This window comes from Melozone crissalis, unplaced genomic scaffold (assembly GCF_028551555.1).
Source record: "Melozone crissalis strain CALT ecotype California unplaced genomic scaffold, PUWL_Pcris_2 ptg000034l_1, whole genome shotgun sequence".
Taxonomy (NCBI): domain Eukaryota; kingdom Metazoa; phylum Chordata; class Aves; order Passeriformes; family Passerellidae; genus Melozone; species Melozone crissalis.
The window spans coordinates 17,372,377-17,386,179 of NW_026535812.1; the positions used below are offsets into that span (position 1 = coordinate 17,372,377).

The window sequence follows — 13,803 nt, forward strand, 5'->3', positions numbered from 1 at the left end:
AGTGCAGATCCTTTAAAAACATGCTTCACTATCTCAATTCTCATCTACTGAACTTTCTAAAATCAAAGTAAGTCTACTTGAGAACTCACATAATTGAGTCTTAGGCATACATAAACACACAATATTTCCAAAAAAATGTATTTTCACACTCACGGTAGCAGTGAATTAGCTGTAGGATGCTAGAGAAGTGCCCTGTATCAAGTAGTTTCCTGCATGTATGCTCTGTCAGGTATCACACTCTTAAAATGGGACAACTGTTCAGTAAGGATGCTTGAATAAAATTTACTTCAATAAGCTGTTAGTCTTCTGAGTTCACAGGTCTTTTCTTAGATCTTCTTGCAGGAGGTAATAGAATACACACACTTTTAGAGTTAATTCCTTTGTCTTTCACTCTCCCACACAGCATTATAAAGTGTAGCATAAACTTCACACACACAAAAATTATTATAGTATGGGGCCTCTCATAACCACAGCCCATTTAGAAATCCTTACATCTTTTTTTACTTCCTCAGTATCCAATTTCTATTTCACCACAACTCAGGTCCATGCACTTTCACAAACTTTTCCTTCTGTTTAGAAACACTGTTGTATGATCCAATAATTTCCTATTTGAAGAGAAAGGAACAGCTTTTCAAGAAATTAAGGAAATAAACAAAGATGTCAACAGCTGTTTTAGTAGGTACAGTAGAGATTTATTACTCAGTGTTTTCTTTTGCTCTTTTTCCACACCAACAGATGTGGAAGGTTTTGACCATTTAAAATTCAGCCGAAAGCATCCTAAATCCTTTCAATTTTCAAAGTTCAACAGGAGCTAGTAGAAAATATGGCAGGATGTAGTTAAAAGCAAAAGCAGAATACTACATATTTCTGGGACTAATGGAAGACTTGATTCTTCTTGCAAGTATCTCCCATTATTCCCTTCCACTAAGTGAAATCCCAGGGTTCTAACACATGGTAATGTTCACTACCACAGAACCAATGCATGCGTGACAAAATTGAAGTATTTAACTTTTAAAATAAAAGCCATTTTAAAACTTTTAATGTTACTTTATTTTTACTGAGAAAAATATAACATTTAAAAATCCTGCTTGAATAAGAAACACTTTCAAACACAAATTAAGAAAAAACCCTTAAACCGCACATTTCTTGCGGCAAGGGCAGCTCTTCCATAAAACACATTCTTACAGATTTACAAAAGCAGTCTGATAGCATAGTTCAAAAGTTTTCAAGTCTTGTCTTTTTTATTTCTGGCATTCATTAAAGAAAAACTCACCAAAAAAATCTTTCCTTTGAACCCACCATCTCCTTGGTTCCATAGAGGGCCCAAGGTAAAGTGCTCAGCAGCAAGACTGGCAGTGTCAGATACAAGCTTGGACTTTTTCTACTCCAGTGTATTTTGATGGTTCTTGAGGTATATCCTTCCTGAAAAAAATACTCCAGTTTTTCCTCTATGTTCACCATCCCTTTGGTCACATGAAGTTATTCTGTCAGGTTAATTGTTTTTTTCCTCCCAATAAAATATTATTTTACAATCACAGAATGGTTATAGCTGGATGGGACTTCAAAGATCATCTTGTTCTAATTCCTCTTGCCATGGGCAGGGACACATTCCATGAGACCAGGGTGATCAGGGCTCCATCCAACCTGGCCTTACACATAAGTTTTATGGTTTTCTTCCAAAACCGTAGCTTAGGTTAAAACATGTGCATATTCTTCACTTTTAGTTTTGAAGAACTGAGGCACGTGATAATTTGCTGTACAATGCTCCTTCTAAAAATGTGGGAAGACCAAATATTCAGAGTATTCACGATTAAAAGAGGTATTTTTTTACTAACAAGTTGTTACAGGTCTGACAGTTGGTACCAGTGAAAAACAGCTGGGCTAAGAGCATCTTCTTGTTACTCCATTTAAAATTGAGATGAGCAAGAGATGAGGCATTCCTTGGCTTCCCAACGTTTCTTGGAATGACAGTGTCAGAATTCCACACTACCTTTTCATCACAGTTGTAAAGGAAACCTATAAGAAAATGTGCAATAGAGAGAAAAAAAATCTGTTTCATCAGGGTTTTTTTGTCAAGTAGGAATTAAAGCAGATCTGTGGTGACACCAAGAAGGAATACATCAAAATAGACCACTTACCTCTTGTAACACCTGTCCAAGTGTCTCCTGGCTGTGAATGCGCTTCCTGTTGAAAACCCAAACCACACTTATTTCTGCACAAAGCATTGGCAATCTTGCAAATATCAAGTATTTATCCCACTTCAAAAAGAGAAGCTATAACAGGCTTCGTTCTACATCCTTTCCCTTAGCAAATCTTTCTGCAATTCTGTTGAGTCTTACTGCACTCTTATGGAATTTTCAGTTCTGCTTCAGAGCTGTTGTTATTCACATCATAGTTAGAACTGGAATGAGTCTGGCTACTCATCGCATTTTCTCAAAAACAACCCAGAATTTTAAAAGGCATTGGTAACTTTCAGCATAAATCCTAACATTGATGATACAGCTGGTAATCAATTACTTAAGTGTCATCTCCTGCAGCAAGAGACATCTGATATTCAACAAGTGATGCAAGAAGATTTAACAAATACAACCTTTTTTAGTCATTCCTCCAACACAATCAAAGTGGTAAGCAGTGCAGGCAAACTACAGAAATATAAAGACTTCACAAAAACCTTCCACCAAGAGAACACATTACTGCAGTAATTTCCATGCATCCTGTAATACAAGCACTAAAAAGACTAGAAAAGCAAATAATAGGCAACATAATTTTACCTGTCTATTTTGGTTGCTATGACCACTGTAAAATTGCCTTCTGTATTGGGCAAGTATGTAGAAGGTATAATGACATAACTTCCTGCAGGAAGCCTGCAGAGTCGGCTGACTTCCTGGGAATAGCAGTGAGGAACACAGCTCACCAGTGGCTCCAAATGTACAAAAGAAGTAGTTTGTGGTTTCCAGCTGCTGTTAGGCACCTGCAAAAAAGAATGCAAACATGCCTACTGTTTCAGTCTCACAGTGTTTCATTCCTAGGACACCACAGTGTGATATGGTCTATCTCTATTCCAAATACTCACTCTACTGTACAGAGCTAGAGAGAAGAGGAATGGAAAAGCTTCTAGAAAACCCAGATGGCAGTACTAAGAACAGATGAATCATTCCTAGCTTGTTTGTAAACAAATGTATAGAACCCACTGTAGAGCTTTCTCTGTTTTCAAACCTCACTCTTCCCTGCTGTAGCCTAAAGCACTTGTTTTCTGCCTCAGGGATCTGCTGAACAGACTGTGCCCTTCCTATATCTAGTGGTCTTTCCAGTACTAAAATGTCATATTAGACTTCATCTCAGTCTTCTATAGGAATATAAAAAACACCAATCTTTCTTCACATATTGTGCACTTGAAGTTTTATGATTACTTCTGGTGCCCAACTCCAGACTTTTCACTTAAGCAACACCTTTTTTTGAAGCATGTTTTCTAAAAATAAAGCTACCTTTCTCTGCAAAATAGTTACTTAAGCAGCAGCTTCTTTGGTTACACTTATGCAGTTGAACACTGGTACACACATGCTGAATCTGTATCTATATATATCAACTCAAATCTTGTTTTGTTTCTGATCACCTGCTCAAGATATCGTAGTCCTTTAGATCCAATATAATTTGCCTATAAACATTTAATTATTAGACACAATGAAAGTAAGTTTTTATGATGAATTACCAAAAGGTTTGGTCCTCAATCACTAGGGCACCAAGAATTCTTTGCAAATCCTCAAAAGAGTTCATCATAGCTAAAACTAATTTAGAACCTTGTAAGAATTCAGTGGAACCAATTATCTGGTTACTATGCAATGTAACTACCAAAGTTATTCCATATCTTTCATGGGCATCACTTTGAGAGTCAGCCTGTATTTCTCCCAGAAGCAGCAAGACCCTTGCAAACTGCAAGGAGCCCTATGCTGCCAGGCTAACCTTCACCCTTGGCAAACAAGCAATCAAACTGACCAGAAGCCTTACCTGGAAAATATGGAAACCTATTGGACAACACTTGCTATCCAGGCAGTGCTGACGGAGGGTGACTTTCACACTGCTTTTCCCTGGGCCTGCAGGAATGGAGAGGGGAAAGCAGGGATTGGTATGGAAGGAGGGGAAGTTCCTGCTACCTCCAGCATTTAGCCCATTCTTCCAGCATCCATGCAGCTGCACTGTCTCCCATTCACCAGCTGGGAGTTCTTCACAGAGGGCAGCATCCATGGGTGGTGGCTTTAGTTCACTATTAAACATGAGAGAAAATAAACAAAAATGTATAAAACACATACTAACAGAATACAAACAAACCTGACCAGCTTTTAAACAGCTGCCAACACTACATTTTGCCTCTGCATACAGCAAGAAGCTGCAGTTTAGAGTCAAGATGCTACTCATCTGACTACTTCTTGTTAGCATTTTAACAAGAGGTAGTAGCAGCTTCATGACAAAAACAAGGAGCTGGGAAACTTGCATGAATTCAAAGACAATACAATGCTGTTATACAGCACTCAGCACAATTCTTCAAAATATTTTGAACATTTCCACTTTGTGCTACACTTGTATTTATGTCAACAAATTTAAGAAACATTCTGTTTTGTTTTAAACCTACCTGAGAGAGATCCTTCCTGTTGAAAATACACGAAGCAAGAAATTCCCTACTGCATCTTTCAGAAAAGTGCTGGGAACAACAAGATAAAAGCCAGGTGAAAGGTCACAGCACACATGGACTTCTCTGTCGTAGGAATGGCAGACAGTACCTACAACTGGAGGAGCAGAGAGGGTCTTTGGAAGGTTAAATCGTTTCTTCTCCACCTAGAATAGATGCATAATGATGCATGGTGGTTTAGGAAAAATGACTAGTTTGTAATAAAATAAAAATTATCAAATATTGTTCAAAACATTTTCAAACATGCATACATTTACAAATTAAACAAAGACAAGAGTATCAGCAGATGACCTGAACATCAAAGAGAAGTAGGAAGAGTTAATATTCAGGAGTAAATTTAGGAATGGCTTCAAGCAATCAGCCCAAAATGTCATGCACTACTTTGGAACAGTCCCAAGTGCTTAGTAATAAGAAGTACTAGTGCAGTAATAGTTTGTACAGACAGTAACTGTGAGATAAACAGAACCATTCCAGCATAAACCAGAAACAGAAAAATTGTGACTAGTTGAATCGTATCACTGGCATGGGAAATGAATTGTTTACTCAAATGTTTCAGTATTGCTTTTAAACTTCTATTTGCAAAGAGAAAAATGTCACTTTTGTATTACCTTCCAGACATGCAATCCCACAGCCTGGTAATTCTTTCCCTGTATGCCTTCAGTCAAAGATGGATTTTCCTCTGCTAAGCGAGTTGGCTTTTGAATCCTTCCAGCCCAGTCAGTGCTGTATTTCCTGTGTTTCTGCAGCAGAGCAATGCACACCTCACTGGACTCACACACCCTCAGCCAGAACTTGGGGTTGGTAGGGAAGCTGCTGTTGTTGCGGCAGCCACCGGCAGACTGGCCTCTCACCCAGGATCCAAAGAGATTCTGAGAGTGATACAGCACTTTCTCTAACAAAATAAGAAAATCATAGTGAGGATTTCAGACATGGGAGCTGCCTAATTTTACACAACAGGTATATGGCAGAGATTGCTCAGCCCAAGAAAACATGCTGTCATAGCCTGACACTTCCCCAAAGTAGAAATTCATGACCAAGATTTTGAGAGGCCACAGTTGGTAATGAAAGACTAATGGCATAACTTTTGCAAGACACTGTTACTAGAAATCTCAAGTGTATATACCATTAAAAACAAAACATCACAGGGCTGTCTAAAATAACAGTCTTCTAGAGAGATGACACTAATCTTTCAATCAACTAGCAAGTAACTGGATTTCCTAGAAATATCAATGGTTTCTCTAAAGATCATTAATTCCTATTGCCCTTCTGTTTTTCAGTAGAGACAGAAAAGGCCAATGGATCTACAGAAGAGGGAAAAACTGAGAAAGAGAAATTATGGTCTAGTTGTACCCATTTGCAATTCAAATCAATTCTTCCCCTTGACATAATGTTATTTGCATGAGAAAGATGTCTCCTCATACCACACCTGTATAGAGGCTCTGAAGTTGTCCTTCCTCATTGACTGGAAAGCCCACAGTAATCTCATCAAATTCCCTGAAAAATTCTTCTTCATCAACCCAGAATTCTCCTTCTTGGATCTGTGAGAGGAGTTCTGAAGCAACTACTGGATCTAGCTGGTTCCATCCTTGACCACTGCACATAATACAGAAGTTAACATTCAGCTCTTTGCCCAGTAGAGTTCAAGAACAATGTTCCACCAAATATCTTATGGAGCAGGACAGCAAGAAGAGATTTCTTCATTTTACTGTGAAATAATTGCATTGAAAAATTCTCTGCACACTGCTGGTCAGTGAGAGGGATCATAGGAAACACAAGTCATAACTTATCAAAGAAAACTTAGAAAGAGCCTAATACCAGACTGGATGCAGAACAGACTTCTGGGTGAAATAGGTGCTTTGTTTACAACAGTCACTACAGTAAGAAGTCTGAGAGCAAAATAAAGGCTTTAAACTGTTGTTTAAAAAAGAGGCAAAAAAGTAAAACAAGCTGTGCTGTCATTGTTCTGAACAAGTTTTATTGCTTTACAACAAAAACTGCCATTTGTATTAAGCAACTGACTACCCCCATGAATCTGTTTGCCAAGTCTTAATAATCCAGAATTTAAACCCCTCATTATTTAGGTCTCATTAAAAGCTAGTAGTTTCAACATTTTCCATTGTTTCACTAGCAAAAAGGAACAGTTCTGCACTTGAATAAAACAGGGCTCTAAGGCCATCCAATGAAACCCTATCCTCTTGCAACTATATGGCAACATACTCTTTGACAAAGAAACAAGAGGCCAACTGTATAACCAAAACACTCTCAAAAGAAAAAAATATCAGCTGAAGTCTCAATAAATGCAATTAAATTATCTGTCTAACTCAGGGAAGAAAAATATTTCTACAAAAATGTTCCTGAACATCACCATATTGTTAACATATTTTAATGCTGAATGCTTGTTGCTTGTGTCAAGAATTGCATGTTCTTTTGTATAGTCAAAACATGCTAACATTTTCCAAAATAAGTCAGTAGGGTCTGCCCTTTCATTCTTGTTACTTTTCTATTTGAGCTGCTACACATATTTCTGCAAGTCCTTTAAAACAGTTCTCTTCTTTATTTCTACTTTATATGGACTCAGTTCCAGCTTCTCCTATTATATCAATCTACAGAAATGAGATAACACGAGCAACAAGCATAAGCATCCTTCCTTCTGCTATAGTTTTATAATTGCTCCTTTGCTTGTTTTCTGCAGCTGAGCCAGGAACAAATGAGAAGAGGCAAGGAAAGCTGAATAACTGCAAGAAACAAACACGATCAAAGATACTTAGATCAATGGCAGAACATCAAAAAAGCACAAAAACCAGAAACAGAAAGTTAGTCAACACCTTAAGTTTGTCTCTATAAAAAGATATTACTTGATAAATAAAAAAGTTATTAAAAAATTGATATTGCGAGAACTAAGAGATTAAATTTACTAGCCTCAGAACCAATGAGCTGTGTGAACTCTCAGCTCTCTAAAGAATTGCACACACACTGAAGCCTCTCTCCTCTGCTAGAGATTATTAGCACTGTTTGCCTATGTAATACATAGATAAGCTTTGTGCTTCAGAACTTACACAAATGGTTTTCCAAATGAATAGAAAACTGCTCACCCCTCACACCAAGGCCCTTTCCAGCACCGCCTCCCCCAAGGATTTCTTATTCGTAGCAGGAAGATTTCCTTGCCTGACACTTCAGAGAGATTCAATGTGTCTATCACAATAAAGGCATGAAATTCTCCTAGTTCACTTGCACCTGAATAGGAAAAAAAAAATTGTAAAATAAACAAAAGAATCTGCTCCATATTTTACAATAACATTAGTGAAAGAAGTCAATTTTGTGATAAAATGAAATTGGTTTTAAATCTGTATTACAACAGCACAAAGAAACCTCAAATAGTTCATTTTAGTGACTATAAAGGCATAAAATAACATTGCAAAGTGTATTAACTTGCTCCTTAATCTCAAGTCCCTACAAATTCACTGTGCTAAAATTAATTGAGGTTTTCAAGGTTGTTTTTGAGATGCTTTTTCAAGGGAGTGCATTTTGGGGGGGATGCATTTGTTTTTGAGAATTGACTACATTAGCTTCTAATATAAAAAGCACTCCTCCAAGGCAGCCCCCATCCTGAACTCAGTAACATCCTTAAATCTTCATTTATCCAATATTTCAAATTGTACCATGAAACTGGCTAGGTACTAAATCAGCATTTGTATTTGCTGGCTGCCTTGTGCTTTGAAGCCTGTTAATAGAGACATTTACTATCACCTTGTCTGGAGTTGAGGACTGAACAGCTTATTACACACTGTTCCTTCAGATTCATTAATCTTCTAAACACTGCTTTCTCCAAAACCATGCCAGTCTTCTCTTTCTCCACATTTTTCCCAGGGTCTTTCAGGGTCCATCTTTCAGCAATTCCTCCAGTCAGATCAACCAAAGCATCTGCCACCTGTCCTGCCCACAACTGCTCATAAGATCCATGCACTCTAAAAAATTTAAACAAAAAAAAAATTAGAAAAATACAAAGAAAACATAAAAAGTTTGTACACACAGAACAAAAGAAACATAATTGCTACACACACTTGCCACCCCACTCTATATCACAGTCATGACTGTGCCTGACCTCATAACCCAAAGTAGGGAAGAGAAAGCACATACTGCTTTATTTATATAGAACACAACATCTAAAGAATATGTAAACCATTGGATATTCCACTGCTTGATGGGAAGTTTCTTACATTCTCTCTATTCTACTCAAAAAACTGCTGTTGTCTAGTACTAGTGATTTGTACCTTATTATCCATGCTCTCCATTATCTTTTGTGATATACTAACTGCATTGTGTATAAATAGAAATATTTCTTCCTCTTCAATTATTCTTTACTCACTCTGCACAAATAACTAGAGCAGCATTTCCCTCAACAACCTAAGCAAACCAAGAGACTGCCCCACCTGATGCAGCAGATGCAAAAATATAGCCAAAGAAGTCAAGACTAAAATAGAGTTATAAGACTGAACAATAAGAGCTCTGCAGACAACTAATATTACATTTCAAACCTACAGAGAAGCTTTAACATGACATTGGTGCTTCACAGCTTCTGTTCAATCTACAGCTAAATTACTATATAATTGAAGTCTGCCTCTGCCCTCTGCTGGCAATCACAAAATCTTCAGCTCCGATTCTTTGGGACATTAGATGTCTATCTTATCAGCGCATTTTGTCTCCAAATTGCTTTGTGTTTCTGGACACCTTCTCTACTGATGTGCCATAAACCACTAAATAGCTGCATTTTCTTTCTGAAACAGTAAACTAACAAATTATACAAAGCAGCACTGAAACTCTCTCAGTGAAACAACCAGAGGCTCAACTAGCACAAAATCACTCAATGTTGCTTTCCATGAAAATATCTGCATGCTTTCTGCTTCTCATTGAGCTCTCATCTTCCCTAGTAAAACATCTTCCTTTAAGAAATTAGATAACTAATGGGCAGAGACTTAACAAAGATCATTTGAATCCTGAAAACTGATTGCAGCTTACTTTTTACCAGAATTACCTCCCTTACTTAGACTATCTTACTTCATATGCAACTGGAAGCACACCTTACAGACCTACAGTTTAAAGAGCAACTTCTGCACAAACCAGGATGGGACCACCAGCAGTCACAATGCCCAGATCTATACCCAAAGCAGCTGGGTAAAATAAGCAAGCAGAAGAAATATACAAGTACTGTAGTTCTATTTCCATCAATAGCAGCGTTCACATACTTTGCATAAGCTTTTTCCAGGAGTGGAAGCCAAAACAAATCCTCTGTCTGACACTGGGAAAAGCAGAGTTTGCCCCCAAGGCAAGGCAGGCGATCATCAATGGTCACTTCCACCCAGTGGCCAAACTGCCACACCCGGCACGTGAAGCAGCCTTGGTAGGACTCATCTGTCCAGCTGGGCTGGCCTGGAGGGATCACCTGCAGGGCAAAAGACAAAATCAAGGCAAACAATGAATTAATGAAGGTTATTTTCTGCAAACAAAACTAGATTAAAATAAACAGAATTTGTATCAGCCATTTGTAACAAACATAGAAAAAACAGAATAACAAAAGCAGTGAAACTGAGCATAATGAAGGCAATGCTCACACGGCAGCTTGGGACTGCAGAACAATACACAAATGTCAAATAGGCAAAGAAAACTTTTCTAACATGAAACTTCTCCATACCTTGTTCAGTAAGTATTTGCTCTTCTGCAAAGCTACACAGGCACACAGGAACCAACAGTCTCCCAAAATTCCTTGTTTTACTTGCACATCCTGCAGATTGTTTGAAAATAACCGAGGAGAGGAACAAATGTCCTAAAATTAAAGAAGAGGAGTTAAAGCCAAATCCTGCATGACATTCTAAGAAATTCTTAGTTTTAGGGACTGGGAGGGCTTCAGAGATCTCTCATAAAATAAGGGAATTTATTACCTCTAGAAAATTTCCTTTTCCTACACAGCCTAAGTAAGAAGTAACAAATAAATGGCTTGTGGGGGTATTTTGCAGGTACTTCATGAATGTAAAACCAGATCCCACAGGAATTTTAGTACACAACTGTCACCATCAGGTGCAGCCCTAGCATAAGCAGTAAGAAGAAAGACTACACAATTCATTAGCTCCTTGCTATGACAGGGCTGATGCTATCCACATTAAACTGCACATCCCAAGTTACAACAGTCTCAAAATTAGAACAAGGGAAAAACCTAGGGCACAGAAAAATAGATCAGTTGGTAGCACAAGAGGGAATTTCAGCTGCAAAGTCCTGAACACTTAATCTGATCTGAAAGTGAGTTTGTGAAATGGTTCTCCTTATATATAAACACTGCAAGAGATGGAAATTAACTCAACAGCCCCCAGCAGCAATCAAGGTGTTAAGAACAAAAGCAGGAAGCTGCATACTCAACTCCATGAAATCGTTTGTTTGCCAATTACACCTGATAACCGAGAGCTCTGTCACTGTCCTACAGACAGCCTCAAACACTGGGGAAAAAATACAACTCAAGACAATATGCCTTTTACCTCCATGACATTTTTATAGCCATTTTTTTCCCCTCTACACAAAGGCAGTATCATAAATACTTCACCTTAAATAGGTGTACTGCAGAAATGCATTCTAAAGCTTTTAGGTCTAATATATTTTGCTCTGCAACCCAGCTATGTTTAAAAGCAATAGAAGTCACATGACAAGTTATAAACTTCAAAAGTTTTCTTTCCTGTTTTCAAAGAAAGCAACCACAAAAAAAGCAATAGGCTTCTAAAAAATTCTAAAATACAACTACTTATTTTCAAAACCATTATGCAACATATCAGAAAGTTTGGAAATGACAAAATGCTGCATTCTAACATGGTATGCACATAATTTGCATAATGAAACATATTTCTAATAAAATATCTGAATTTCTCTTACTGCTATGAAATTTAAAAGCTCTACAAGAGGATTTAAATCAAGTCTACAAACAAGCACCTAGACTAAAAACTGTAACTCACGTATTGTTAACGCTGACATACACTGGTTTTATCACTTCTGTATTTCCAAACAAATAACCAGAAGTAGTCATTCAGTGCAAACCTGCATTTACTACCTAAAAGCCCAATTCTGCTAAAATTAGCCTCTTATACCTTAAAACTCACCTTAGGTCTCAACCAAGATATCTCGCCTCTGAACTGGGCCAGCGGGGTACAATAATTAAAAAATATGGAGGTATCACTGGCCGGGAACGTGGGGTCTGTATAAAGGTCTCTTGCCACCATTAACTGCTTTTTCTCTCCCAGCATTTTCAACACAGTCCTAAGCAGCTTTGCCGGCTATTCCTACGACTTTAAATGGCCAGGCAGCAACCTGCAACAGAAGCGAGTGTTACTGGGGTATTGCAACAGGGAAACAAACAGGCATGGCGGATTTACTGAGGGACGGACAGCCTCTCGCTGTAACACGGAGCACCTGGAACCACCATGGTGCTACTTCTTCCAGCACCTGACGCCGCCCTACAGCGCTCAGCTGGAAAACAAGGGGGCCTCCTCATGAGGAGACCTACACCCGCCTAGGTCCCTGCGCACACCCTCCACACAAAGCTCCCCCGCCCACCCCTTTCCTCACACCCAGCCCGAACAGGGCCCCTCCGCCCACGCCTCCTCGTGCCCCCCAGCCCCCCGTCCCCACAAGAGGTGCCGGCCCGGCCGCCCCCGCTCCAGGTTCCCCCTCACCGCGAGGCGGTCCCGCCGCCATTGCCCGGGGCGGCGGTTACCCGGCAACGCCGGCACGCGCGGCCCCGCCCAGCCCACGCATGATGGACGGCGCCGCCGACCAATCAGCAGAGGGTACTTGCGCGCGCACCAGGCGTTGGCTCCGCCTCCCCGGCTGAGGGGAGCTGAGGGGTCCCCGAGCTGTGGGAGGTTCCCTGGTCGGGAATGCCCGGGGGAAATGGGAAACTGCTCGTGTGGGGCACGGGCCGTGGGCACCTGAGATACGGGCTCCTAGTGCGGAGGAAAATGAAACCAAAGTGTTTTCATGAAGATTGCCACAGAGAAACACAGAGAAATTGCTGGCCCACATCGAGTCCTTTTCTGACATAACGGCACAGATCACATTTTCGGATAGTTTATCACCATATAGTCGTCCACGGGCTGAACCGTCAAAGGAGATATGTTAATTTCCATATTCCGAATGCTACTGCTGACCTGTGAAATAGTAAAAGTGCCTTAAAAATACAGCCTAGCTCAGGAACAAAGAACAGAAATGGAGAAATAAGGGCCAAACGAGGCTGTCCTTCAGCACTAGAAGGTTTTGGGTTTCAGGGCACGCTGAAGGAGGCTGCTGTCTTTTCCATGTTTGGGCCTTTCACATCAGGGTACCTCAGGGAGCTCAGGTGTGGTCAATAAAGAAGCTGCTGAGCCACTGTGGAAGGATGAGGTGTTTACCAAAAATTCTGCCATCACACTTGCCTGTGATGATGTGTTTGAGTCTAAGGTCATCAGGTCCTTGGGTAGAGAGGTCATCTGAATGAGAGAGCCACAGAAAACACGGGCCTGACTGGTTTTTAGCAGACATTAATGCAGAAATCCTCCTCTCAAGCCAGCCTTGGCAGATGGAAATGCTCTCAGGTAACTGCAGCAGCTGTCCAACCTCTGACATTCAGAATTAGGTTCTCTGCCCCTCGGTCATGCCCGTTGTACAGACACAAGGCTTCTTCCCTGCACACTGCAAATTTAATCAACAAACAAGACTTTTCACGTTGGAGTTTTGACCCTTTTGGGAGCAGAGGAAACATTGCTGGCAGTAAGAATAACCCTCTTGTCCACAGCTCATGCGAGGGAGCTGCAGCTGCGCGGCTGCAAGCGAGCAACACAGGAGAGCTCTGTTGGGGGAGGGAAAGGGGAAAAAAAGGCCTCTGTGTCAGGAACAGTGAGGCTCTGATCTGTGTGATTTCACCCCTGCATTCTTTAGGAAACAGCGATCACACAACTGCATAAATTCCATTAGAGGACCAATTCTAGAAAGCAGGATAAATGTTGAGCTCTAACTGTAAATACAGGAGGTCCAGCCTGCAACAATTAATTAGTTAAATACCTACCTATTTATTTATGAAGCTATTAGAAGAAGGAAAGAGATAGATA

General features: G+C 39.9%; 1 protein-coding gene across 5 annotated transcripts; it reads right to left on the reverse strand.

Annotated features, from left to right (window-relative positions):
* Positions 1–160: 160 nt before the first annotated feature.
* Positions 161–12,460, reverse strand: CAPN10 (calpain 10). Of its 5 annotated transcripts, none has more exons than XR_008483329.1 (15): positions 12,394–12,460; positions 11,821–12,028; positions 10,374–10,505; positions 9,928–10,124; positions 8,432–8,649; positions 7,777–7,918; positions 6,111–6,277; positions 5,293–5,576; positions 4,628–4,830; positions 4,006–4,261; positions 2,772–2,971; positions 2,139–2,184; positions 1,991–2,016; positions 1,274–1,422; positions 161–332 (listed from the first exon to the last, which is right to left on the reverse strand). XR_008483329.1 is itself a non-coding variant. In XM_054282954.1 (14 exons), the coding sequence occupies exons 2-14, from the start codon at positions 11,962–11,964 to the stop codon at positions 1,359–1,361; spliced, it is 2,079 nt and encodes a 692-aa protein (XP_054138929.1). In that variant the 5' UTR covers positions 11,965–12,028; positions 12,394–12,460; the 3' UTR covers positions 345–1,358. The 5 variants fall into 5 exon arrangements, 1 of the variants encoding a protein (XP_054138929.1); XR_008483328.1 differs by having other exon boundaries at positions 161–335; XR_008483327.1 differs by having other exon boundaries at positions 493–1,422.
* Between the last annotated feature and the right edge of the window lie 1,343 nt (positions 12,461–13,803).